The sequence below is a fragment of the Pleurodeles waltl genome, chromosome 5 (assembly GCF_031143425.1).
Source record: "Pleurodeles waltl isolate 20211129_DDA chromosome 5, aPleWal1.hap1.20221129, whole genome shotgun sequence".
Classification (NCBI taxonomy): domain Eukaryota; kingdom Metazoa; phylum Chordata; class Amphibia; order Caudata; family Salamandridae; genus Pleurodeles; species Pleurodeles waltl.
In genome coordinates, this window is record NC_090444.1 from 1,834,909,344 (window position 1) to 1,834,937,295 (window position 27,952).

The following is a 27,952-nucleotide window of genomic DNA, read 5'->3' on the forward strand; positions in this document are numbered from 1 at the left end:
TGGCACACTGGACTGCTCTGAGTGGCCAGTGCCACCAGGTGACGTCAGAGACTCCTTGTGATAGGCTCCTTCAGGTGTTAGTAGCCTTTCCTCTCTCCTAGGTAGCCAAACCCTCTTTTCTGGCTATTTAGGGTCTCTGTCTCTGGGGAAACTTTAGATAACGAATGCATGAGCTCAGCCGAGTTCCTCTGCATCTCCCTCTTCACCTTCTGATAAGGAATCGACCGCTGACCGCGCTGGAAGCCTGCAAACCTGCAACATAGTAGCAAAGACGACTACTGCAACTCTGTAACGCTGATCCTGCCGCCTTCTCGACTGTTTTCCTGCTTGTGCATGCTGTGGGGGTAGTCTGCCTCCTCTCTGCACCAGAAGCTCCGAAGAAATCTCCCGTGGGTCGACGGAATCTTCCCCCTGCAACCGCAGGCACCAAAAAGCTGCATTACCGGTCCCTTGGGTCTCCTCTCAGCACGACGAGTGAGGTCCCTCGAATCCAGCGACACCGTCCAAGTGACTCCCACAGTCCAGTGACTCTTCAGCCCAAGTTTGGTGGAGGTAAGTCCTTGCCTCACCTCGCTGGGTTGCATTGCTGGGAACCGCGACTTTGCAAGCTTCTCCGGCCCCTGTGCACTTCCGGCGGAAATCCTGTGTGCACAGCCAAGCCTGGGTCCACGGCACTCTAACCTGCATTGCACGACTTTCTAAGTTGGTCTCCGGCGACGTGGGACTCCTTTGTGCAACTTCGGCGAGCACCGTTTCACGCATCTTCGTAGTGCCTGTTTCTGGCACTTCTCAGGGTGCTACCTGCTTCAGTGAGGGCTCTTTGTCTTGCTCGACGTCCCCTCTCTCTGCAGGTCCAATTTGCGACCTTCTGGTCCCTCCTGGGCCCCAGCAGCGTCCAAAAACGCCAAACGCACGATTTGCGTGTAGCAAGGCTTGTTGGCGTCCATCCGGCGGGAAAACACTTCTGCACGACTCTCCAAGGCGTGGGGGATCCATCCTCCAAAGGGGAAGTCTCTAGCCCTTGTCGTTCCTGCAGTATTCACAGTTCTTCAGCCTAGTAAGAGCTTCTTTGCACCAACCGCTGGCATTTCTTGGGCATCTGCCCAGCTACGAGCTGCTTGTGACTTTTGGACTTGGTCCCCTTGTTCCACAGGTACCCTCAGACAGGAATCCATCGTTGTTGCATTGCTGATTTGTGTTTTCCTTGCATTCTCCCTCTAACACGACTATTTTGTCCTTAGGGGAACTTTGGTGCACTTTGCACTCACTTTTCAGGGTCTTGGAGAGGGTTATTTTGCTAACTCTCACTATTTTCTAATAGTCCCAGCGACCCTCTACAAGGTCACATAGGTTTGGGGTCCATTCGTGGTTCGCATTCCACTTCTGGAGTATATGGTTTGTGTTGCCCCTATCCCTATGTTTCCCCATTGCATCCTATTGTAACTATACATTGTTTGCACTGTTTTCTAAGACTATACTGCATATTTTTGCTATTGTGTATATATATCTTGTGTATATTTCCTATCCTCTCACTGAGGGTACACTCTAAGATACTTTGGCATATTGTCATAAAAATAAAGTACCTTTATTTTTAGTATAACTGTGTATTGTGTTTTCTTATGATATTGTGCATATGACACTAAGTGGTACTGTAGTAGCTTCACACGTCTCCTAGTTCAGCCTGAGCTGCTTTGCTAAGCTACCATTATCTATCAGCCTAAGCTGCTAGACACCCTATACACTAATAAGGGATAACTGGGCCTGGTGCAAGGTGCAAGTACCCCTTGGTACTCACTACAAGCCAGTCCAGCCTCCTACATTGGTTGTGCAGTGGTGGGATAAGTGCTTGAGACTACTTACCACTCTTGTCATTGTACTTTTCATAAGAGAAAAATATACAAAACAAGGTCAGTGTATATACACATAGCCAAAAAGTTTTGCATTTCCTCTTTTCACTCTTTTCTAAGTGCTGAAAAGTACTTCTAAACTTTCAAAAAGTTCTTAAAAGTTTAAAAAGTTTTTTCTGTCTTTCCAAAAAGTTCTGAAAACTTTTTTCTCTTTGTCTATCACTTTAACTCTCTCGAAAAATGTCTGGCACAGGCCAAAATGTTGAACTGTCCAAACTTGCATATGATCACCTTAGCTGGAAAGGAGCAAGGAGTCTCTGCATAGAGAGAGGTTTGAGTGTAGGGAAGAATCCTTCCTTAGAACTGTTAATTAACATGCTTAGAGTACAGGATAAGGCCTTAAGTGCCCAATCTGGTGAAAAAGCAGCTAATGGTTCTCAATCTGATCCAGGGACTCCCCCAGGAAAAGGTTCAGGAAAGAAACTTCTCAGCCTGCCCATTACTAGACAGTCTAGCATAGTTGGTACAGAGGTTGAATCACACCATACTGATGGTGTGCTCTCACATTATACTGTTAGCCAAGCTGTTAGGGTGCCCTCTGTAAGGGACAGGTCTCCTTCTGTTCATTCCCATCATACCTCTGTATCTAGAAATGTCCCTCCCACCCACCCTGATGACAGATTGTTAGAAAGGGAGCTCAATAGATTGAGAGTGGAACAAACCAGACTGAAGCTCAAGAAGCAACAGCTGGATTTGGATAGACAGTCTTTAGAATTAGAGAAGGAAAGACAGAAGTTGGGTTTAGAAACCCATGGTGGCAGCAGCAGTATTCCCCATAGTCATCCTGCAAAAGAGCATGATTCCAGGAATCTGCACAAGATAGTTCCCCCTTATAAGGAGGGGGATGACATTAACAAGTGGTTTGCTGCACTTGAGAGGGCCTGTGCTGTACAGGATGTCCCTCAAAAGCAGTGGGCTGCTATCCTATGGCTATCATTTACTGGAAAAGGTAGGGATAGGCTCCTTACTGTGAAAGAAAGTGATGCCAATAATTTTACAGTTCTTAAGAATGCACTCCTGGATGGTTATGGCTTAACCACTGAACAGTACAGGATAAAGTTCAGAGAGACCAAAAAGGAGTCTTCACAAGACTGGGTTGATTTCATTGACCATTCAGTGAAGGCCTTGGAGGGGTGGTTACATGGCAGTAAAGTTACTGATTATGAAAGCCTGTATAACACAATCCTGAGAGAGCATATACTTAATAATTGTGTGTCTGATTTGTTGCACCAGTACCTGGTAGACTCTGATCTGACCTCTCCCCAAGAATTGGGAAAGAAGGCAGACAAATGGGTCAGAACAAGGGTGAACAGAAAAGTTCATACAGGGGGTGACAAAGATGGCAATAAGAAGAAAGATGGTGAAAAATCTCAAGATAAGCATGGGGATAAGGGTAAAACCAAAGATCCCACTTCAAATCTTAAACACTCTTCAGAGGGTGGGGATAAAACAAATTCTTCCTCTTCTTCCCAACCTGCACACATTAAAAAGCCTTGGTGCTTTGTGTGTAAAAACAGAGGCCATAGGCCAGGGGATAAGTCCTGTCCAGGTAAACCCCCTGAGCCTACCACCACTAATACATCAAGCTCTAGTGCCCCTAGCAGTAGTGGTACTAGTGGTGGGACTGCTGGCAACAGTCAAGCAAAGGGTGTAGTTGGGTTCACTTATGGGTCCATAGTGGAAACTGATGTAATCAGTCCCAAGACAGTTTCTGTCACACCTAGTGGCATTGGCCTTGCCACACTGGCTGCTTGCCCCCTTACAATGGATAAGTACAGGCAGACAGTTTCAATAAATGGTGTTGAGGCCTTGGCCTACAGGGACACAGGTGCCAGTTTCACTTTGGTGACTGAAAACCTAGTGCCTCCTGAACAACACATCATTGGACAACAGTATAAGATTATTGATGTCCATAACTCCACTAAGTTTCTTCCCTTGGCTATAATTCAATTTAGTTGGGGTGGAGTTACTGGCCCTAAGCAGGTGGTGGTATCACCTAGCTTACCTGTAGACTGTCTCTTAGGTAATGACCTAGAGGCCTCAGGTTGGGCTGATGTAGAGTTTTATGCCCATGCAGCCATGCTGGGCATCCCTGAGGAATTGTTCCCTCTCATTTCTACTGAAATGAAAAAGCAAAGGAGAGAAGGCCTGAAAACTCAGGATCCCTCTCCATCAACAGGTAAAAAGGGTATCACAGTATCCCCTAACCACTCTACCATTCAGAATACCATTCCTGTGGTGGGAGAAACCTCTCCTGGGGTGGCACCTGTTCCAAGGGAATCATCAGCTGGCATAGCTGGACTCCCTGAGGTAGAAGTACCTCTCTGTGGGATAACTAACATTGGTGACAAAAAGAGCACCATTTTAGTTAACATGGAGCATCCCTCCAACCCTCCCAGAGAAACTTTAGTGCAGAAACCCTGTACTGCCTCACAACACTTAGGACAGCATCCCTGCCCTAGTGTGGAGCTCATAGGACAGCATCCCTGCCCTGCTCCAACTCAAGAGAAACAGCATCCCTGTTCTCTCTTCCAGCCAAATGGACAAAGTTTTTGCCCAGCTATGGCTTTTCTGAGACAGCATCCCTGTCTGGCATTTCCATCACTACAAATAGGTTCAGTGGACAATTCCCACTGCTCTAAACTAAAACTTACTGATAGAAACTCTGAAAATACATCTTCACATTGTTGCTTAGCTAAAAAACTTCAAACAGGGTGGTTTACATCCACACAGGGAAGTAACCATATAGTGGATGATAAAGGGAGTAACCAGTCTATTGCAGAGCTACTCTCTACTTATCACCACTTAGACAATAAAGTCTCAACTGGCCAAGGTTAGCCTTATTGTCCTTCGTTTGGGGGGGGGTTGTGTGAGAAGGTAGCCTCTTTCTAGCCTTGTTACCCCCACTTTTGGCCTGTTTGTGAGTGTATGTCAGGGTGTTTGTCACTGTTTTCACTGTCTCACTGGGATCCTGATAGCCAGGCCTCAGTGCTCATAGTGAAAACACCATGTTTTCAGTATGGTTGTTATGTGTCACTGGGATCCTGCTAGTCAGGACCCCAGTGCTCATAGGTTTGTGGCCTATATGTATGTGTCACTGGGACCCTGTCACACAGGGCCCCAGTGCTCATAGGTGTGCATGTATATGTTCCCTGTGTGGTGCCTAACTGTCTCACTGAGGCTCTGCTAACCAGAACCTCAGTGGTTATGCTCTCTCATTACTTTCAAATTGTCACTGACAGGCTAGTGACCATTTTTACCAATTTACATTGGCTTACTGGAACACCCTTATAATTCCCTAGTATATGCTACTGAGGTACCCAGGGTATTGGGGTTCCAGGAGATCCCTATGGGCTGCAGCATTTCTTTTGCCACCCATAGGGAGCTCTGACAATTCTTACACAGGCCTGCCACTGCAGCCTGAGTGAAACAACGTCCACGTTATTTCACAGCCATTTTACACTGCACTTAAGTAACTTATAAGTCACCTATATGTCTAACCTTTACCTGGTAAAGGTTAGGTGCAAAGTTACTTAGTGTGAGGGCACCCTGGCACTAGCCAAGGTGCCCCCACATTGTTCAGAGCCAATTCACTGAACTTTGTGAGTGCGGGGACACCATTACACGCGTGCACTACATATAGGTCACTACCTATATGTAGCTTCACCATGGTAACTCCGAATATGGCCATGTAACATGTCTATGATCATGGAATTGCCCCCTCTATGCCATCCTGGCATTGTTGGTACAATTCCATGATCCCAGTGGTCTGTAGCACAGACCCTGGTACTGCCAGACTGCCCTTCCTGGGGTTTCTCTGCAGCTGCTGCTGCTGCCAACCCCTCAGACAGGCAGCTGCCCTCCTGGGGTCCAGCCAGGCCTGGCCCAGGATGGCAGAACAAAGAACTTCCTCTGAGAGAGGGTGTGACACCCTCTCCCTTTGGAAAATGGTGTGAAGGCAGGGGAGGAGTAGCCTCCCCCAGCCTCTGGAAATGCTTTGTTGGGCACAGATGTGCCCAATTCTGCATAAGCCAGTCTACACCGGTTCAGGGACCCCTTAGCCCCTGCTCTGGCGCGAAACTGGACAAAGGAAAGGGGAGTGACCACTCCCCTGACCTGCACCTCCCCTGGGAGGTGTCCAGAGCTCCTCCAGTGTGCTCCAGACCTCTGCCATCTTGGAAACAGAGGTGCTGCTGGCACACTGGACTGCTCTGAGTGGCCAGTGCCACCAGGTGACGTCAGAGACTCCTTGTGATAGGCTCCTTCAGGTGTTAGTAGCCTTTCCTCTCTCCTAGGTAGCCAAACCCTCTTTTCTGGCTATTTAGGGTCTCTGTCTCTGGGGAAACTTTAGATAACGAATGCATGAGCTCAGCCGAGTTCCTCTGCATCTCCCTCTTCACCTTCTGATAAGGAATCGACCGCTGACCGCGCTGGAAGCCTGCAAACCTGCAACATAGTAGCAAAGACGACTACTGCAACTCTGTAACGCTGATCCTGCCGCCTTCTCGACTGTTTTCCTGCTTGTGCATGCTGTGGGGGTAGTCTGCCTCCTCTCTGCACCAGAAGCTCCGAAGAAATCTCCCGTGGGTCGACGGAATCTTCCCCCTGCAACCGCAGGCACCAAAAAGCTGCATTACCAGTCCCTTGGGTCTCCTCTCAGCACGACGAGTGAGGTCCCTCGAATCCAGCGACACCGTCCAAGTGACTCCCACAGTCCAGTGACTCTTCAGCCCAAGTTTGGTGGAGGTAAGTCCTTGCCTCACCTCGCTGGGTTGCATTGCTGGGAACCGCGACTTTGCAAGCTTCTCCGGCCCCTGTGCACTTCCGGCGGAAATCCTGTGTGCACAGCCAAGCCTGGGTCCACGGCACTCTAACCTGCATTGCACGACTTTCTAAGTTGGTCTCCGGCGACGTGGGACTCCTTTGTGCAACTTCGGCGAGCACCGTTTCACGCATCTTCGTAGTGCCTGTTTCTGGCACTTCTCAGGGTGCTACCTGCTTCAGTGAGGGCTCTTTGTCTTGCTCGACGTCCCCTCTCTCTGCAGGTCCAATTTGCGACCTTCTGGTCCCTCCTGGGCCCCAGCAGCGTCCAAAAATGCCAAACGCACGATTTGCGTGTAGCAAGGCTTGTTGGCGTCCATCCGGCGGGAAAACACTTCTGCACGACTCTCCAAGGCGTGGGGGATCCATCCTCCAAAGGGGAAGTCTCTAGCCCTTGTCGTTCCTGCAGTATTCACAGTTCTTCAGCCTAGTAAGAGCTTCTTTGCACCAACCGCTGGCATTTCTTGGGCATCTGCCCAGCTACGAGCTGCTTGTGACTTTTGGACTTGGTCCCCTTGTTCCACAGGTACCCTCAGACAGGAATCCATCGTTGTTGCATTGCTGATTTGTGTTTTCCTTGCATTCTCCCTCTAACACGACTATTTTGTCCTTAGGGGAACTTTGGTGCACTTTGCACTCACTTTTCAGGGTCTTGGGGAGGGTTATTTTGCTAACTCTCACTATTTTCTAATAGTCCCAGCGACCCTCTACAAGGTCACATAGGTTTGGGGTCCATTCGTGGTTCGCATTCCACTTCTGGAGTATATGGTTTGTGTTGCCCCTATCCCTATGTTTCCCCATTGCATCCTATTGTAACTATACATTGTTTGCACTGTTTTCTAAGACTATACTGCATATTTTTGCTATTGTGTATATATATCTTGTGTATATTTCCTATCCTCTCACTGAGGGTACACTCTAAGATACTTTGGCATATTGTCATAAAAATAAAGTACCTTTATTTTTAGTATAACTGTGTATTGTGTTTTCTTATGATATTGTGCATATGACACTAAGTGGTACTGTAGTAGCTTCACACGTCTCCTAGTTCAGCCTGAGCTGCTTTGCTAAGCTACCATTATCTATCAGCCTAAGCTGCTAGACACCCTATACACTAATAAGGGATAACTGGGCCTGGTGCAAGGTGCAAGTACCCCTTGGTACTCACTACAAGCCAGTCCAGCCTCCTACTTACTTTCCCTCCCTCCGGGTCCTCTCTTTTGGGAGAAACAAATGTGACATTTCTGCAGAAAAGACAATAAATTCAAGTGCACAACCTGGCAAGGCGAGTCAGGGTTCACAAGCAACACAGGTACACCAGGGGCTTTTCCTCGCCTTCAGGAGAACCCTTGAAATCGGTGGGGCTAGGGTAAAGACGAATACTGAAATTACCCTAGCCATTCAATCGTCCTTTGCAGAGTATACTGGGTTAACTGCCAATTCAAGAAGCGAATTGAGTGCACTTGTTGAGTTGTGTTGCAACAGTGTCTAAAGAAGGTTGACCCCAAGCGTGGAAGAAAGGGTCGAGGACTTCTTGGTAAATCCACCACTAATGTGATAAGTATAAATACAGCCATCTGTACTCGTCATGCACAGGTTGTTAATGGTAAAGAGCTTATTAAATAAGAGTAACATCCCCATAAGCGTAATGCTACCCTTTGACTACGTTCACTAGCGTTTTTCTCAATTAAATCATGCATCTTTCAAGACAGTACACTTGTCTACAATGTTTAGCATGTCAAGTTAGTGATATAAGATGATAATGATCTCATACCATGCTTAATTTTCTTTTAAATAGAGAAGCACAAAGGAGTGGGCTCAAGTAATGAACCACAGAAGTAAGCAAATAGAAGACGGTGTTAAGGAGTTGACGTATATATTTCAGTCTATTTATGAACCTAAAGATGTTAGCAAAATCTCTGAAGGCTATGCAGCACCAGGTACCTATTATATATAAAAAGCACAAAATGGAATACTAAGGGTGTATTAAAGTTTTTTTTAAGTGTACATAGGATGTATCATTTTCATAAGTAGTATCCCATGTTCAGTGTGAGTTGTTTTTCCTTTGTTCGCTTTAAGTACATTAGAAACCGAGCTTGCGCTAACATAAACTATGTTTACACTGTCCTCCATCTTGAATTGATGTCATAACATACCACGTGATGACTACTACTTTTGGTACTAATTCTAAATAAAAAAATTGCAAGTTTTACACTAATAAATGGAGAACGATCCCAGGGGCTTCTCCCTACACTGTATCAAGGTCATCCTAACTGTCCCAGGCTATCCTTTTACAATGTAGCAACTAGTATGCTTTAATAAACTGTGAGAAAGGCTAATCCAGTGTGTAGGAAAGCACCCTTTTTGGCATGGTTATCCCCCACTTTTTGCCTGGTTTCTGATGTGGCTTTGACTGTTAGTGCACTGGGAACCTGCTAACAAGGTCCCCAGTGCCAGATTTCTTTCCCCAGAACTACACAGTTGTTTTGCACAATTGGCACACACTTTAGAACTCACTGTAAGTCCCTAGTAAATTATACCCCTGGCATCTAGGGCTGAGGGTGCTAAGGAAGGTTACTGAAGGCACCAGTTGTGCCACCCCCGGGCACCCCTCACCAAACCCACACAGTGCTGCCATCGCAGACTACGTGCGTTAGTGCAGGCTAAATTGAAAAAACTACCTGTCTCACACCCCTGTGTGCCAGGTCCCGTATCAGTGCATGTGCCAAGTGTAAGTCACCCCTAAAGTAGGGTGCATCAGGGCACATGTGAGGGCATATATACATGAGCAAATATGCCCTGACTGTGTCTCTGTGGACTCTGAGACATAGGGCCTGATTAAGACCATGTCAGAGGAGATTGCCCTGTCTGCCGTTTTACAAATTCCATAGGATATAATGGAACTTGTTATATTGCGGGCGGGATATCTGTCACGTTTGTGACGGAGTTATCCCCTCCGCCAAGGTCGTAATCAGGCCCATAGTTAGTGAACAGGGAAGCCATTTTAAATGACTGTGCTGGACACTGGTCCTTACGAGTTCCACAGCTACATGATGGCTTCTTTGAACCCTGGGATGTTTGGTATCAAACATCTTAGAATAAGAAACCCTTACTGAATCCAGTGATGGATTTATTAATAAATGCACACATAGGACACCTTAGAGGTGCCCCTGAAAACCTACCATCTTCTAGTGTACTGACTGGTCCTGACCAGTTCAGCCACCACAGATGCGTTACTGGCTCCCCAAGGTGAGAACCAGAGCTCTTGAGGGCCTGAGACAAAAGCCTGCACTGGGCGGGGGTGTTATCACCTCACCCAGGCAAGATGGACATTCCAGGGCGGGAAGCTTCAAAGGGCTAGTCGCCTTTGTAATGCAACCCAGCTCTCTCCAGATGGTCGAGATGACCAACCCCCCTGTCCTGACCCTGCTTTTGACAGCAGCACAGGCAGGGAAATTAGGCAGATTAGGAGGTGTGCCCGCTTCATGCCCGTCCTACCCCTAAGGTGGATGAGCTGAAGTGGACACTACTTTTTAAATTCCTCCATCTTGTTTGGAAGGAATTAGACCACTAGGGTTAGGGCTATGTCAACTTCCCAGCGGAAGTGAACATAAGAAGGGTGTAGCCACCCTGAAAATGAGCGCCCCATTGGCTACCACCTAGAACTCCCTGTAACACCCCTAAATTGAGTATTTATGTGGCACCCAAACCCTAGAACTCAGAACCTGACGACATAAGACGACAAAGAAGAGTTGCACCCACAGAAGAGGAAAAGAAGCAGCAGCTGACCAAGCGAGACTGCCTTCTGACCTCAAAGTACTCTGCCCAAGAAGCTAACCTGTCCTGTCATCAATAAAGACTCAAGCCTCCTGTGAGCAGCGGACCTGCTCTGCAACAAAAACCTCAAGGAAAAGACTCTGCAGCTGCCAGAAACCCAAAGACCCAACATCTGAACTGACCACTGCACCCGACATCCACGACCAACAGTGCCAACAAAGTTCCCCAGCTGCCCGGAGACCGAGTCCAGTGCAGTCTCACCCATCGTGATGCCTGCAGTCTCTGCACAAGGGCCTCCTTTCCCACAAGTTTGTGGTGAGACAAAATCCGACATCTCCAGCAATCACTGCACCCGTCGCCCTTGACCCTAGCTGAGGTGGGTCATCGGTGCCAACGACGTCCCCCAACTCCTAAGAGCTGGAGTCCATCCTGGGCCCACCCCTCGTCACAAGCCGCCTGGACTACGGAAACACCCTATACCCCTGCGTCCCACAAGGCTCCTCGCTCAGCCCGACTCTCTTCAATGTCTACATGAGCCCCATGCCGACATCGTACGCAAACACAACATCATCATCACCTCCTACGCCGACGACACTCAGCTGATACTTTCCCTCACCAAGGACCCCACTGGCTCCAAGACCAACCTGCAAGATGGAATGAAAGACGTTGCAGAATGGATGAAATTCAGCCGTCTGAAACTGAACTCAGAAAAAACGGAAGTCCTCATCCTTGGAAACACCCCGTCCGCCTGGGACGACTCTTGGTGGCCCACGGCCCTAGGCACCGCACCAACCCCCTCAGACCACGCATGCAACCTCGGTTTCATCCTGGACCCGCTTCTCACCATGACCAAACAAGTCAACGACGTATCTTCTTCCTGCTTCCTCACTCTCCGCATGCTACGAAAGATCTTCCGCTGGATCCCCGCCGACACCAGAAAAACTGTGACCCACGCCCTCGTCACAAGCCTCCTGGACTACGGAAACACCCTATACGCAGGAACCACTGCTAAACTCCAGAAACGTCTGCAGCGAATACAAAACGCCTCCGCCCGCCTCGTCCTCAACATACCCCGCAACAGCCACATCTCCACCCACCTGAGACACCTGCACTGGCTTTCCGTCAACAAAAGGATCACCTTCCGGCTCCTCACCCACGCACACAAAGCCCTCCACAACAAGGGACCCGAATACCTCAACCGTCGCCTCAGTTTCTACACGCCCACCCGTCAACTTCGCTCCGCCAAACTCGCACTCGCCGCCGTCCCTTGCATCTGCCGCACCACGGCAGGTGGGAAATCCTTCTCCTACCTGGCAGCCAAGACATGGAACTCCCTCCCCGCCAACCTCAGGACCACCCAGGACCACCCTGCATTCCGGAGGCAGCTCAAAACCTGGCTCTTCGAGCAGCAGTAACCCCCTCCCTGTAGGAAAGTACCATCTTGCCTGGCATGTTACCCCCATTTTTCACTGTATATATGTTGTTTTAGTTGTATGTGTCACTGGGACCCTGTTCACCAGGGCCCCAGTGCTCATAAGTGTGCCTGAATGTGTTACCTGTGTGGTGACTAACTGTCTCACTGAGGCTCTGCTAATCAGAACCTCAGTGGTTATGCTCTCTCATTTCTTTCAAATTGTCACTAACAGGCTAGTGACCAATTTTACCAATTTACATTGGCTTACTGGAACACCCTTATAATTCCCTAGTATATGGTACTGAGGTACCCAGGGTATTGGGGTTCCAGGAGATCCCTATGGGCTGCAGCATTTCTTTTGCCACCCATAGGGAGCTCTGACAATTCTTACACTGGCCTGCCACTGCAGCCTGAGTGAAATAACGTCCACGTTATTTCACAGCCATTTTACACTGCACTTAAGTAACTTATAAGTCACCTATATGTCTAACCTTTACCTGGTAAAGGTTAGGTGAAAAGTTACTTAGTGTGAGTGCACCCTGGCACTAGCCAAGGTGCCCCCACATTGTTCAGGGCCAATTCCCCGGACTTTGTGAGTTCGGGGACACTATTACACGCGTGCACTACATATAGGTCACTACCTATATGTAGCTTCACAATGGTAACTCCGAATATGGCCATGTAACATGTCTATGATCATGGAATTGCCCCCTCTATACCATCCTGGCATAGTGGACACAATCCCATGATCCCAGTGGTCTGTAGCACAGACCCTGGTACTGCCAAACTGCTCTTCCTGGGGTTTCACTGCAGCTGCTGCCAACCCCTCAGACAGGCATCTGCCCTCCTGGGGTCCAGCCAGGCCTGGCCCAGGATGGCAGAACAAAGGACTTCCTCTGAGAGAGGGTGTTACACCCTCTCCCTTTGGAAAATGGTGTGAAGGCAGGGGAGGAGTAGCCTCCCCCAGCCTCTGGAAATGTTTTGTTGGGCACAGATGTGCCCAATTCTGCATTTGGCCAGTCTACACCGGTTCAGGGGACCCCTTAGCCCTGCTCTGGCGCGAAACTGGACAAAGGAAAGGGGAGTGACCACTCCCCTGACCTGCACCTCCCCTGGGAGGTGTCCAGAGCTCCTCCAGTGTGCTCCAGACCTCTGCCATCTTGGAAACAGAGGTGCTGCTGGCACACTGGACTGCTCTGAGTGGCCAATGCCACCAAGTGACATCAGAGACTCCTTCTGATAGGCTCCTTCAGGTGTTAGTAGCCTATCCTCTCTCCTAAGTAGCCAAACCCTCTTTTCTTGCTATTTAGGGTCTCTGTCTCTGGGGAAACTTTAGATAACGAATGCAAGAGCTCATCCGAGTTCCTCTGCATCTCTCTCTTCACCTTCTGCCAAGGAATCGACTGCTGACCGCGCTGGAAGCCTGCAAACCTGCAACATAGTAGCAAAGACGACTACTGCAACGTAACGTAACGCTGATCCTGCCGCCTTCTCGACTGTTTTCCTGGTGGTGCATGCTGTGGGGGTAGTCTGCCTCCTCTCTGCACTGGAAGCTCCGAAGAAATCTCCCGAGGGTCGACGGAATCTTCCCCCTGCAACCGCAGGCACCAAAAAGCTGCATTATCGGTCCCTTGGGTCTCCTCTCAGCCCGACGAGCGAGGTCCCTCGAATCCAGCAACTCTGTCCAAGTGACTCCCACAGTCCAGTGACTCTTCAGTCCAAGTTTGGCGGAGGTAAGTCCTTGCCTCACCTCGCTAGACTGCATTGCTGGGAACCGCGACTTTTGCAGCTACTCCGGCCCCTGTGCACTTCCGGCGGAAATCCTTTGTGCACAGCCAAGCCTGGGTCCACGGCACTCTAACCTGCATTGCACGACTTTCTAAGTTGGTCTCCGGCGACGTGGGACTCCTTTGTGTAACCTCGGGTGAGCACCGTTTCACGCATCCTTGTAGTGCCTGTTTCTGGCATTTCTCCGGGTGCTACCTGCTGCTGAGAGGGCTCCTTGTCTTGCTCGACGTACCCTCTACCTCCTGGTCCAATTTGCGACCTCCTGGTCCCTCCTGGGCTACAGCAGCGTCCAAAAACGCTAACCGCACGATTTGCAGCTAGCAAGGCTTGTTGGCGTTCTTTCGGCAGGAAAACACTTCTGCACGACTCTCCACGGCAAGAAGGATCTGTCCACCAAAGAGGAAGTCTCTAGCCCTTTTCGTTCCTGCAGAAATCACAGCTTCTTCTGTCCAGTAGAAGCTTCTTTGCACCCACAGCTGGCATTTCCTGGGCATATGCCCATCTCCGACTTGCTTGTGACTTTTGGACTTGGTCTCCTTGTTCCACAAGTACCCTAGATTGGAAATCCACAGTTGTTACATTGTTGGTTTGTGTCTTTCCTGCATTATTCCTCTATCACGACTTCTTTGTCTTTGGGGGAACTTTAGTGCACTTTGCACTCAATTTTCAGGGTCTTGGGGAGGGTTATTTTTCTAACTCTCACTATTTTCTAATAGTCCCAGCGACCCTCTACAAGGTCACATAGGTTTGGGGTCCATTGTAGTGGGTACCAGAGTTACTTACACCTTGTGACAGGTCCAGTTAGCCCTTATTAGTGTAGAAGAGGTGTTTCTAGCAGCTTAGGCTGATAGAAGGTAGCTATAGCAGAGCAGCTTAGGCTGAACTAGGAGACATGCAAAGCTTCTTCTATACCACTGGTGTCAAATGCACAATATCATAAGAAAACACAATACACAGATATACTAAAAATAAAGGTACTTTATTTTTATGACAATATGCTAAAAGTATCTCAGTGAGTACCCTCAGTATGAGGATGCCAAATATACACAAGATATATGTACACAATACCAAAAATATGCAGTAATAGCAAAAGGAAGTAATGAAAGCAGTGTAAAGTTACAATAGATTGCAACAGGAGCACATAGGTATAGGGGCAACACAAACCATATACTCCAAAAGTGGAATGCGAACCAGGAATGGACCCCAAACCTATGTGAGCTTGTAGAGGGTCGCTGGGACTGTAAGAAAACAGTGAGGGTTAGAAAAATAGCCCACCCCAAGACCCTGAAAGGTAGGTGTAAAGTGCACCTACAACCCCCAGAGAGCACAGAAGTCGTGATAGGGGGATTCTGCAAGGAAAACCAACACCAGCAATGCAACAACAGTGTATTTCCGGACCTGAGTACCTGTAAGACAAGGGGACCAAGTCCAAGAGTCGCGACAGTGTCGAGAGTGGGCAGGAGCCCAGGAAATGCCAGCTGAGGGTGCAAGGAAGCTGCCACTGGATGGAAGAAGCTTGGTGTTTTGCAAGAACGAAGAGGACTAGGAACTTCCCCTTTGGAGGATGGATGTCCCACGTCGTGAAGAACCTTGCAGAAGTGTTACCGCGCAGAAAGACCACAAACAGGCCTTGCTAGCTGCAAGGGTCGCGGTTAGGGTTTTTGGATGCTACTGTGGCCCAGGAGGGACCAGGAGGACGCCACTTGGAGGAAGAGACAGAGGGGGCGCCCAGCAAGGCAGGGAGCCCTCACAGAAGCAGGCAGCACCCGCAGAAGTACCAGAACAGGCACTTAGAAGAGGAGTGAACCAGAGTCCACCCAAAGTAAAAAAAGGGAGTCCCACGACGCCAGATGACATCTCAGAAGGTTGTGCACTGCAGGTTAGAGTGTTGGGGACCCAGGCTTGGCTGTGCACGAAGGAAATCCTGGAAGAGTGCACAGGAGCCAGAGCAGCTGCAAATCATGCGGTACCCAGCAATGCAGTCTAGCGTGGGGAGGCAAGGACTTACCTCCACCAAACTTGGACTGAAGAGTCACTGGACTGTGGGAGTCACTTGGACAGAGTTGCTGAGTTCCAGGGACCACGCTCGTCGTGCTGAGAGGGGACCCAGAGGACCAGTGATGTAGTCTTTTGGTGCCTGCATCACCGCAGGGGGGAGATTCTGTCAACCCACGGGAGATTTCTTCAGAGCTCCTGGTGCAAGAAGGAGGCAGGCTACCCCCAGAGCATGCACCACCAGGAAACAGGCGAGAAAGCAGGCAGGATGAAGCGATACAAGGTTGCAGTAATCGTCTTTGATACTTTGTTGCAGTTTTGCAGGTGTCCTGAGCAGTCAGCGGTCGATCCTTTGGCAGAAGGTGAAGAGGGAGATGCAGAGGAACTCTGGTGAGCTCTTGCATTCGGTATCTGAAGAATTCCCCAAAGCAGAGACCCTAAATAGCCAGAAATGAGGTTTGGCTACCTAGGAAGGAGGATAGGCAAGTAAGAAAGGTAAGAGCCTATCAGAAGGAGTCTCTGACGTAACCTGCTGGCACTGGCCACTCAGAGAAGTCCAGTGTGCCAGCAACACCTCTGTTTCCAAGATGGCAGAGGTCTGGGTCACACTGGAGGAGCTCTGGGCACCTCCCCTGGGAGGTGCAGGTCAGGGGGGTGGTCACACCCCTTTCCTTTGTCCAATTTCGCACCAGGGCAGGGCTGGGGGATCCCTAAACCGGTGTAGACTGGCTTATGCAGAGATGGGCAGCATCTGTGCCCATCAAAGCATTTCCAGAGGCTGGGGGAGGCTACTCCTCCACAGCCATCACACCTATTTCCAAAGGGAGAGGGTGTCACACCCTCTCTCAGAGGAAATCCTTTGTTCTGCCTTCCTGGGCCAGGGCTGCCTGGACCCCAGGAGGGCAGAAACCTGTCTGAGGGGTTGGCAGCAGCAGCAGCTGCAGTGGAGACCCCCGAAAGGCAGTTTGGAGGTACCCGGGTTCTGTGCTAGAGACCCGGGGGATCATGGAATTGTCTCCCCAATGCCAGAATGGCATTGGGGTGACAATTCCATGACCTTAGACATGTTACATGACCATGTTCGGAATTACCATTGTGACGCTATACACAGGTAGTGACCTATGTATAGTGCACACGTGAAATGGTGTCCCCGCACTCACAAAGTCCGGGGAATTTGCCCTGAACAATGTGGGGGCACCTTGGCTAGTGCCAGGGTGCCCACACACTAAGTAACTTTGCACCCAACCTTCATCAGGTGAAGGTTAGACATTTGGGTGACTTGTAAGTTACTTAAGTGCAGTGGTAAATGGCTGTGAAATAACGTGGACATTATTTCACTCAGGCTGCACTGGCAGGCCTGTGTAAGAATAGTCAGATCTCCCTATGGGTGGCAAAAGAAATGCTGCAGCCCATAGGGATCTCCTGTAACCCCAATACCCTGGGTACCTCAGTACCATATACTAGGGAATTATAAGGGTGTTCCAGTATGCCAATGTGAATTGGTGAAATTGGTCACTAGCCTGTTAGTGATAACTTGGAAAGCAGAGAGAGCATAACCACTGAGGTTCTGGTTAGCAGAGCCTCAGTGAGACAGTTAGTCATCACACAGGGAACACATACAGGGCAAACTTATGAGCACTGGGGCCATGCCTGGAAGGGTCCCAGTGACACATAGACTAAAACAACATATATACAGTGAAATATGAGGGTGACATGCCAGGCAAGATGGTACTTTCCTACAAAAGGGAACTCAAAAAGCTGAGAGTGGAAGAGACCAGACTGAAACTTAAACAGTAACAGCTGGCTCTAGATAGGGAATCCCTAGACCTGGAAAAGGAGAGACAGAGATTGGGGTTAGGACCCCATTGTGGCAGCAACAGCAGTATTCCTGAGAGTAATCCTGTTAGAGAGCATGATTCCAGGAATCTGCACAAGATAGTCCCCCCTTACAATGAGGGGGATGACATCTACAAGTGGTTTGCTGCACTTGAGAGGGCCTGTATGGTACAGGGGGTCCCTCAAAGGCAGTGGGCTGCTATATTGTGGCTATCTTTCAATGGAAAGGGTAGGGATAGGCTCCTTACTGTTAGAGAAAGTGATGCTAACAATTTTGCAGTTTTGAAGGATGTACTCTTGGATGGATTTGGCTTAACCACTGAGCAATACAGGATTAAGTTCAGAGACACCAGAAAAGAGTCCTCACAAGACTGGATAGACTTTAATGACTGTTCAGTGAAGGCCTTGGAAGGGTGGTTACATGGTAGTAACGTTTCTGACTATGAAAGCCTGTATAATTGTATTCTGAGAGAGCATATTCTGAATAACTGTGTGTCTGACTTGTTACACCAATATCTAGTGGACTCAGATCTGACCTCTCCCCAAGAATTGGGAAAGAAGGCAGACAAATGGGTCAGAACAAGAGTGAACAGAAAAGTTCATACAGGGGGTGTAAGGAAATGCATCCTTGGCATGGTTACCCCCTGACATTTTGCCTTTGCTGATGCCAAGTTTTGATTTGAAAGTGTGCTGAGGCCTGTTAACCAGGCCCCATCACCAGTGTTCTTTCCCTAACCTGTACTTTTGTTTCCACAATTGGCACACCCTGGCATCCAGGTAAGGCCCTTGTAACTGGTACCCCTGTTACCAAGGGCCCTGATGCCAGGGAAGATCTCTGAGGGCTGCAGCATGTCTTATGCCACCCTGGGGACCCCTCACTCAGCACAGACACACTGCTTGCCAGCTTGTGTGTGCTGGTGGGGAGAAAATGACTAAGTCGCCATGGCACTCCCCTCAGGGTGCCATGCCAATCTCACACTGCCTATGGCATGGATACATCACCCCTCTAGCAGGCATTACAGCCCTAAGGCAGAGTGCACTATACCATAGGTGAGGGCATAGGTGCATGAGCACCATGCCCCTACAGTCTCTAAGCAAAACCTTAGACATTGTAAGTGCAGGGTAGCCATAAAAGTATATGGTCTGAGAGTCTGTCATACACGAACTCCACAGCACCATAATGGCTACACTGAAAACTGGAAAGTTTGGTATCAAACTTCTCAGCACAATAAATGCACACTGATGCCAGTGTACATTTTATTGTAAAATACACCCCAGAGGGCATCTTAGAGATGCCGCCTGAAACCATACCCGACTTCCAGTGTGGGCTGACTAGTTTTAGCAGCCTGCCACACACCAGACATGTTGCTGGCCACATGGGGAGAGTGCCTTTGTCACTCTGTGGCTAGTAACAAAGCCTGTACTGGGTGGAGGTACTTCTCACCTCCCCCTGCAGGCACTGTAACACCTGGCGGTGAGCCTCAAAGGCTCACCCCCTTTGTTACAGTACCCCAGGGCACTCCAGCTAGTGGAGTTGCCCGCCCCCTCCAGCCACGGCCCCACTTTTGGCGGCAAGGCCGGAGGAGATAATGAGAAAAAGAAGGAGGAGTCACTGGCCAGTCAGGACAGCCCCTAAGGTGTCCTGAGCTGAGGTGACTCTGACTTTTGGAAATCCTCCATCTTGCAGATGGAGGATTCCCCCAATAGGATTAGGGATGTGCCTCCCTCCCCTCAGGGAGGAGGCACAAAGAGGGTGTAGCCACCCTCAGGGCTAGTAGCCATTGGCTACTAACCCCCCAGACCTAAACACACCCCTAAATCGAGTATTTAGGGGCTCCCAGAACCTTGGAAAATAGATTCCTGCAACCTAAGACGAAGAAGGACTGCTGACCTGAAAGCCCTGCAGAGAAGACGGAGACACCAACTGCTTTGGCCCCAGCTCTAACGGCCTGTCTCCCCACTTCAAGAAAAACTGCAACAGCAACGTGTTCCCCAGGGTCCAGTGACCTCTGAAGCCTCAGAGGACTACCCTGCATCTAAAAAGACCAAGAACTCCTGAGGACAGTGGCTCTGCTCCAAAGAAGAAACAACTTTGCAACAAAGAAGCAACTTTTAAAGAACACACGTTTCCCGCCGGAAGCGTGAGACTTTGCACTCCGCACCCAATGCCCCCGGCTCGACTTGTGGAGAAACAACACTACAGGCAGGACTCCCCGGCGACTGGGAGCCCGTGATTAGCCAGAGTTGACCCCCCTGAGCCCCCACAGCGACTCCTGCAGAGGGAATCCAGAGGCTCCCCCCGACCGCGACTGCCTGCTTCTAAGAACGCGACGCCTGGAAAGGACACTGCACCCGCAGCCCCCAGGACCTGAAGGATCCGACCTCCAGTGCAGGAGCGACCCCCAGGTGGCCCTCTCCCTTGCCCAGGTGGTGACTACCCCGAGGAGCCCCCCCCGCCTGCCTGCTTTGCTGAAGAGACCCCTGGGTCTCCCATTGAACTACATTGCAAACCCGACGCCTGTTTGCACTCTGCACCCGGCCGCCCCCGTGCCGCTGAGGGTGTACTTTTTGTGCTGACTTGTGTCCCCCCCGGCGCCCTACAAAACCCCCCTGGTCTGCCCTCCGAAGACTCGGGTACTTACCTGCTGGCAGACTGGAACCGGGGCACCCCCTTCTCGATTGAAGCCTATGTGTTTTGGGCACCACTTTGACCTCTGCACCTGACCGGCCCTGAGCTGCTGGTGTGGTAACTTTTGGGTTGCCCTGAACCCCCAACGGTGGGCTACCTTGGACCCAACTTTGAACCCTGTAGGTGGTTTACTTACCTGCAAAACTAATAAACACTTACCTCCCCAGGAACTGTTGAAAAGTGCAGTGTCCAGTTTTAAAATTGCTTATTGCCATTTGTGTGAAAACTGTATATGCTATTTTGCTAATTCAAAGTTCCTAAGTGAAATACCTTTCATTTAAAGTATTGTTTGTAAATCTTGAACCTGTGGTTCTTAAAATAAACTAAGAAAATATATTTTTCTATATAAAAACATATTGGCCTGGAATTGTCTTTGAGTGTGTGTTCCTCATTTATTGCTTGTATGTGTACAACAAATGCTTAACACTACCCTCTGATAAGCCTACTTCTCGACCACACTACCACAAAATAGAGCATTAGAATTATCTCTTTTTGCCACTATCTTACCTCTAAGGGGAACCCTTGGACTCTGTGCATGCTATTTCTTACTTTGAAATAGTACATACAGAGCCAACTTCCTACAGGGGGTGACAAGGATGGCAAGAAGAAGGATGGTAAGTCTTCTGACAAGGGTGGGGACAAAAGTAAAACTGAGTCTTCATCAGGCCCACAAAAATTCTCTGGTGGGGGTGGTGGGCCCAAATCCTCTTCAAATCAAGTTAAAAAGCCTTGGTGTTATTTGTGTAAAGTCAAAGGCCATTGGACAACTGATGCCAGTTGTCCAAAGAAAAACACCAAACCTCCCACTACCACAACCCCTACTGCAAACTCTAATGCCCCTAGTAATAGCAGTGGTGGTGGGAGCAAACCTACTAGTAGCCAATCCAAAGGAGTAGCTGGGCTCACTTTTGGTAATTTAGTTGGGGTTGGTCTTGTTAGGGAGACCACAGAGGCTGTTTAGTCTCTGAAGGTGCCATTGATTTGGCCACCTTAGTTGCTTGTCCCCTTAATATGGATAAGTACAAGCAACTTCCCCTAATAAATGGTGTTGAGGTTCAGGCCTAAAGAGACACAGGTGCCAGTGTTACCATGGTGATAGAGAAACTGGTACACTCTGAACAACACCTACTTGGTCACCAGTACCAAGTGGCAGACGCTCATAACAACATTCTTAGCCACCCCATGGCTGTTGTGAATCTCAACTGGGGGGGGTTATTGGTCCAAAGAAAGTTGTAGGTGCCTCAGATTTACCTGTAGACTGTCTACTAGGAAATTATTTAGAGACATCAGCTTGGGCAGAAGTGGAGTTGGAGGCTCATGCAGCAATGCTGGGCATTCCTGGGCATATTTTTGCTTCAACAAGGGCTCAGGCCAAAAAGCAAAAAGGACAGGGTAACTTGGATCCTGGAACAATGGACCAAGTGCTCCCTAAAGCTAGGGGTAGCAAAGGTAAATCCCTACCCACTATCCCTCCCTCTACAGATGATTCTCCTTCTGAGGAAGAAGAATTTCCTCCATGTGCAGAACCTTCACCAGATGAGCTGGCAGCAGACACTGCTGAGCTTTTGGGTGGAGGGGGGCCTGCCAGGGAAGAGCTGAGTGTGGCACAGCAATCCTGTCCCACATTAGAGGGTCTCAGACAGCAAGCTGTCAAGCAGCAACATGGGGATGTCAGTGACTCACATAGAGTTTACTGGGAGGACAACCTTTTTGTACACAGAGGCAAGGGACCCAAAACCTGGAGCAGCCAGGAGATTGGTCATTCCCCTGCAGTACAGAGAGTTCCTCCTAACTCTGGCACATGACATTCCTTTGGCTGGGCATTTGGGCCAGATCAAAACATGGGAAAGGTTTGTCCCCCTGTTTCACTGGCCTAGGATGTCAGAGGACACAAAAGATTTTTGTAAGTCTTGTGTGACCTGCCAAGCCAGTGACAAGACTGGTGGCACACCAAAGGCTCCCCTTATTCCACTACCTGTGGTTGGGGTCCCCTTTGAAAGGGTAGTGGTTGACATAGTTGGCCCCCTTGACCCTCCTACTGCTTCAGGCAATAGGTTTATCTTGGTGGTTGTGGACCATGCCACAAGATATCCTGAAGCAATTCCTCTAAGGACTACTACAGCTCCTGCAGTGGCAAAGGCCCTCCTGGGAATATTTTCCAGAGTGGGTTTCCCAAAAGAGGTTGTATCAGACAGGTGTAGCAACTTTATGTCTGCATACTTGAAAGCTATGTGGAAGGAATGTGGTGTAACCTACAAATTCACCACACCTTATCATCCACAGACTAATGGACTGGTAGAGAGGTTTAATAAAACTCTCAAAGGTATGATAATGGGACTCCCTGAAAAACTCAGGAGGAGATGGGATGTCCTGTTACCTTGCCTCCTTTATGCTTACAGGGAGATACCCTAGAAAGGAGTGGGCTTCAGCCCCTTTGAACTCATATTTGGGCACCCTGTAAGAGGTCCACTAACACTTTTGAAGGAGGGTTGGGAACACCCTTTAAAAGCTCCCAAACAGGACATAGTGGACTATGTACTTGGCCTAAGATCCAGAATGGCTGAGTACATGAAAAAGGCCAGTAAAAACCTTCAGGCCAGCCAAGAGCTCCAGAAGCAATGGCATGACCAGAAGGCTGTTCTGATCTACTACCAACCAGGACAGAAGGTGTGGGTATTGGAGCCTGTGGCCCCAAGAGCACTCCAGGACAAATGGAGTGGACCCCATCTAATTGTTGAAAAAAAGGGCGAGGTCACCTACTTGGTTGACCTGGGCACTGCCAGGAGTCCCCTTAGGGTCCTCCATGTCAACCGCCTAAAACCCTTCTATGACAGGGCTGATCTCACCCTGCTCATGGCAACAGATGAAGGACAGGAAGAAGAGAGTGACCCTCTCCCTGATCGCCTCTCCTCCACTGAAGAGGATGCTTTAGTGGAGGGAGTAATTTTAGCAGATTGTCTGACTGCCGAACAGAAAGACAACTGCATAAACCTCCTTGGAAAATTTTCTGAACTTTTTTCAACTGTGCCAGACATCACAAGTTATAGTTAGAGTGATTTCAAGTAACTATACTCACTAAGATAACTATAACTCGTGCCCCCACCATTGACAGTTGTCTCTTCAAAAATGTGACTGCTATTGCTTTGTTTATATTTTTAATGATGTTATAAAAGTTGTCATGAGTGCTGAATTGTCTGGGGTAATTAGCAGTGCATTGTGAGGGTGTGAGTTATATTTACCTTAGGGCGCGAGTTATAGTTACCTGAAATCACTATAACCATAACTGGTGAAGTTCTGTGGTTTTCTACGAGTAAATTCAGAACCTAACCTGAAGGCCCTTATGGTCCTAGCTGGTTCCCCACCTACTGTGGAGCCAGCATTGCTGCCACATAGAGGGAGCTGCTAATGCACCTCCCGGCCTGTGAGAGCAGTTTCCTATGTGCACCTGCCCGCATTTCCGCGGACAGGCAGACAGAGGAAACCGCTTTTTGACAGCTCTACCTTCATCGGACCCGAGTATTTGCTATGACTTGATGGCAGCAAGCCACAGCAAACAGCTATGTCCTGGGGGTGGGCACCCCGGGACATAGCAGGAGCTGGCCCTAGGGGGTGGTGTCTCCAGGGCAATCATTAGCTTCTCGAGGGGGACAGCACACCCCTCCCCCCACCGAAAACAGACATGGGGAAGAGGTGGTCCCTGGGGATGCAGGTAGTCCGAAACAGACCCCTTTTATTTTTTAATGTTTGCCCTGGGGAAGTGGTGGTCCCTGGGGCTGCAGGAGGACCATGTGCCCCACGCACAGAATTAAATTGAAACCCTGGGGAGTTGGTCGTTCTGGGGCTGCGGGGGGGCGAGCAGCCCCTGCACACAATCTCATCATTGCCCCAGGGAGGTGGTGGTCCACGGGGCTGTGAGAGTGCAGATGAGCCTTCATCATCACTTTTGCGTTTAGCCCCAGGGAGGCGGTGGTCCCAGGGGCGCTGCTGGGGGGGCAATGTGACCCCCTGCATTATATAAGCAATGCCCCTGGGATTTGGCCAACTGGGGGCTTCAGAATTATGAAGCGTGGGAGTCCATGCTTCATTTTTATTTTTTTTACATTTTTTACCAGATCTGCGAAACCACCACGACGTTGGGCAAAAAAATGTAAAAAATGCATTTTAGGCCTGGTGGGGTCCATTTGGGACCTCAGCACCAGAGCTAAGTGGTCATATTGTCCATACCCTTAGTCCTTTTGTTTTTTTTCTGTTTTATGCCCAACAGGACTGCCAACACTTCCTTACTAAAGTGTTGCCAGCCAATCAGATCGCACCACAAGATCAGGAGGGGTCGTGAATCCTTTGCGTCCCTATATATACAAATTTGGATTTCCTTTAATTTCTCAAAACTCTATTGAACAGATTTACACCAAATAACAAAAAGGGCTCTTTCTAGACCAGGAGCTACCTTTCTCCAAAACTTGGTGTAATTCAGTCCAGTAGTTTTGGCGATATCGCTGTTCAAAATCCCAATTAAAAAATGAATGAGAAGAATGTGTTTTCGGACCCCCCCTTTTTCTTAGCCCCTGCTTGACAGATCACCCTGAATCTTTCCAGATAGCAGCTTAGGTGAGCGTCATATTTTCTTGGAAGATTTTGTGAAGATTTATCAAATGGCTCCAAAGTTATTAGCTAAACAAACAACGTTCTATCTATAGAAACTAGGGGGGTGATTCTGACCCCGGCGGTACTAGACCGCCGGGGCCAGGGTCGGCGGGAGCACCGCCAACAGGCTGGCGGTGCCCCGCAGGGCATTCTGACCGCGGCGGTTTGGCCGCGGTCAGAAGAGGAAAACCGTCGGTCTCCCGCCGGTTTTCTGCTGCCCTTCTGAATCCTCCATGGCGGCGCAGCTCGCTGCGCCACCATGGGGATTCAGACACCCCATACCGCCATCCTGTTCCTGGCGGTTCGCCCGCCAGGAACAGGATGGCGGTATGGGGTGTCGTGGGGCCCCTGGGGGCCCCTGCAGTGCCCATGCCAATGGCATGGGCACTGCAGGGGCCCCCGTAAGAGGGCCCCACAAAGAATTTCACTGTCTGTATTGCAGACAGTGAAATTCGCGACGGGTGCAACTGCACCCGTCGCACCTTCCCAGTCCGCCGGCTCCATTGGGAGCCGGCTTCCTCGTGGGAAGGGGGTTTCCCGCTGGGCTGGTGGGCGGCCTTCTGGCGGTCGCCCGCCAGCCCAGCAGGAAAGCCAGAATGGCCTCCGCGGTCTTTCGACCGCGGAGCGGCCATATGGCGGTTCTCGCCAGGCGGGCGGCGACCGCCGCCCGCCTGGCTCAGAATCACCCCCTAGGTCCTAATTATAACTACCTAGAGGTGACTGACACTCAGTAATATATATATATATATATATATATATATATATATATATATATATATATATATATATATATATTTAAGATGGCCAGATTACATTTACTTTTTTTCCCTTTAAAACAAACATGATTCAATTCAATATGTGTTAATAAAAAGATGATCATAGGAAGCCTTTCAGAAAAAACCTTTATTCCAAAGGAAAAAGGAAAGGGAATATTGAACATTGTCACTCAATAGGCTGCTGTTGCAATAGAAAGCATAAAACTGGCACTGTGCTTTTAAGAATCTCACATCGCCCCCTGTATCTCATCAAGCCCCACAGGTGACAGTTAGGTCAGTTTATTTTTTCTGCTCCTTCAGTTCGGATCCTGGAGTAGTGCACTCTCTGTTTTTTTTACTGTTTGTCAGAAAAACTTATAGAAAAAAACTTTTCGAATTGATTTCTTTCACAGGTAACAGTATTTACAATACTGTTAGCCTGCTTTATTTACCGAAAACAATGTTTCTTTCTGTCTAAAAGTGCTTTCACTGTTTGTGAAGTGCCCTTCATGTGGCAAGAAGAAGGCACAAACTGATCCTCACGCAGTTTGTGTATTTTGTCTGCCAGAATCGCATCGCCCTGATTCCTGTTCTTATTGTCAGAAGCTGTCCAAGCACACTTTGAGAAAAGATCAGGCGTCATAGACTGCAGGAGGGAGGAACATCAAGAGGCCTTGAGGGACACCAGTCTTCCTCTAATCAGCCCTCCCCTCATTCAGAAACACCCCACAGGGGAAGTTCTCAAGAAAAACGTCAGAGACTGAGATCCAAGTCAACATCAAGAAAAATTCCTCTATATTTGCAGTCTATGTGAAAGACACCGTCAAAATTGGGGTCGACTCATCCATCGATGCCGGAACACACCCGAGACTCGATGTCAAGAGCTACTTCACTGTCGAGGGCACGTCACCATTCGATGTCACATCACCATTCGACATCAAGACATTCCTTACCCTGAAGGCGGCCATCCTCAGTGAGATCAATGCCAGCAGCTCATAAACATTCCTTGACATCAAGGCGTATGCCGTTGAGGCATTTGACTGCAGAGAATAGCCCACTGACATCAAGAACACACTGTCGAAAACAAAGAAACCATCACACTGTACGATGTCAAGAGAGCAATTTTCGACATCATCAGAGGCACAGGCTGGGGAAAAACTTCCAGATGTCCAAATAACTTCAATCAATCTGATCTCTCCAAATCCTTGATCACCTTCTAGATCTGCATCACTTGTGATTGTATCTCCAAGGTGGCTTCAGAGTCTAAGTAAGAGGTAAGTGCCTCCATCACCTCAAAGAACACCATCACTTAGAGTTTCTCCCAGTACAGTAACAGTAACAGTACCACCAACAGCTATACCAGGGTGGCATAATGAATGCTGCAGCCCTTGGGGACCATCCCTGGCCACAGGGCCCTTGGTACCAAAGACTTATCATATCTACATGCTAGAGCAGTCCGCCTTGCTCTGAAGTCTTTTATTCCAGCAATACAACCAACAGTATCCTTGTTCAGACAGACAACTCCACAACCATGCATTATCTGATCAAACAAGGAGGAACTTACTCTCGCCCTCTCTCCCTCAAGGCTCAGACAATCTGGAGTTGGCTTCTATCCAAGAATCTTACAATAACTGCTGTCAATTTGCTAGGAGTTCAAAACATTCAGGCAGACAACCTAAGTCGGAATTTTCAAGACAATCACGAATGGGCTCTCAATGATGACATCTTGAAAGAAATCTTTCTCGAATGGGGATATCCTCAGATAGACTTGTTTGCAGATGTCAACAACAAAACACGTCAAGACTACGCGGCCAGATTCTCCCAGCCAGGATCGAAGGGGAATGCCTTTTTGATAGACTGGTTAAGGTAATATCTCTATGCATTTCCATCAATTCCTCTAATTCCACAAGTGATCCTCAAACTCTGTCGATCTCAAACCAGAATAATACTCATAGCCCCAGAATGGCCTCGCTAGCGGCGGTTCATAGGCCTTCTGCATCTGTCAGAGAGGCCCCACAAGAGACTTCCATGCTGTCAGGATCTTCTGTTCAAGTCAGGAAGACAGATACTTCATCCCAACCTCCCATTCTTGAACTTGAGAGCATGGCTTCTGAATTCCTCCAATATGAACATTTAATGCTCTCTACAGAATGTATTGACATTCTCAGAAGTCTAGACATCCTTCCACTAGAAGATGGTAAGTATTCAAATGGAAGAGATCCTACCTATGGTGTTTATAGAATAGTTATAATCTAGTTTTATGTCAGGAATATGTAATTATTCCATACCTACCAAACTTAGGGGGTCATTCTGACCCTGGCGGCCG

The 27,952-nt window shown here is 48.9% G+C and overlaps 1 protein-coding gene across 1 annotated transcript in view; it reads left to right on the plus strand.

The window, feature by feature from the left end:
• DNAH8 (dynein axonemal heavy chain 8) overlaps nt 1–27,952 on the plus strand; it is a 9,979,189-nt gene that overhangs the window by 3,017,994 nt on the left and 6,933,243 nt on the right. The window contains exons 20-22 of the mRNA XM_069236651.1: nt 8,532–8,668; nt 26,432–26,599; nt 27,276–27,492. Coding sequence (XP_069092752.1) covers nt 8,532–8,668; nt 26,432–26,599; nt 27,276–27,492 — 522 coding nt within the window. The remainder of the gene's footprint in view (nt 1–8,531; nt 8,669–26,431; nt 26,600–27,275; nt 27,493–27,952) is intronic.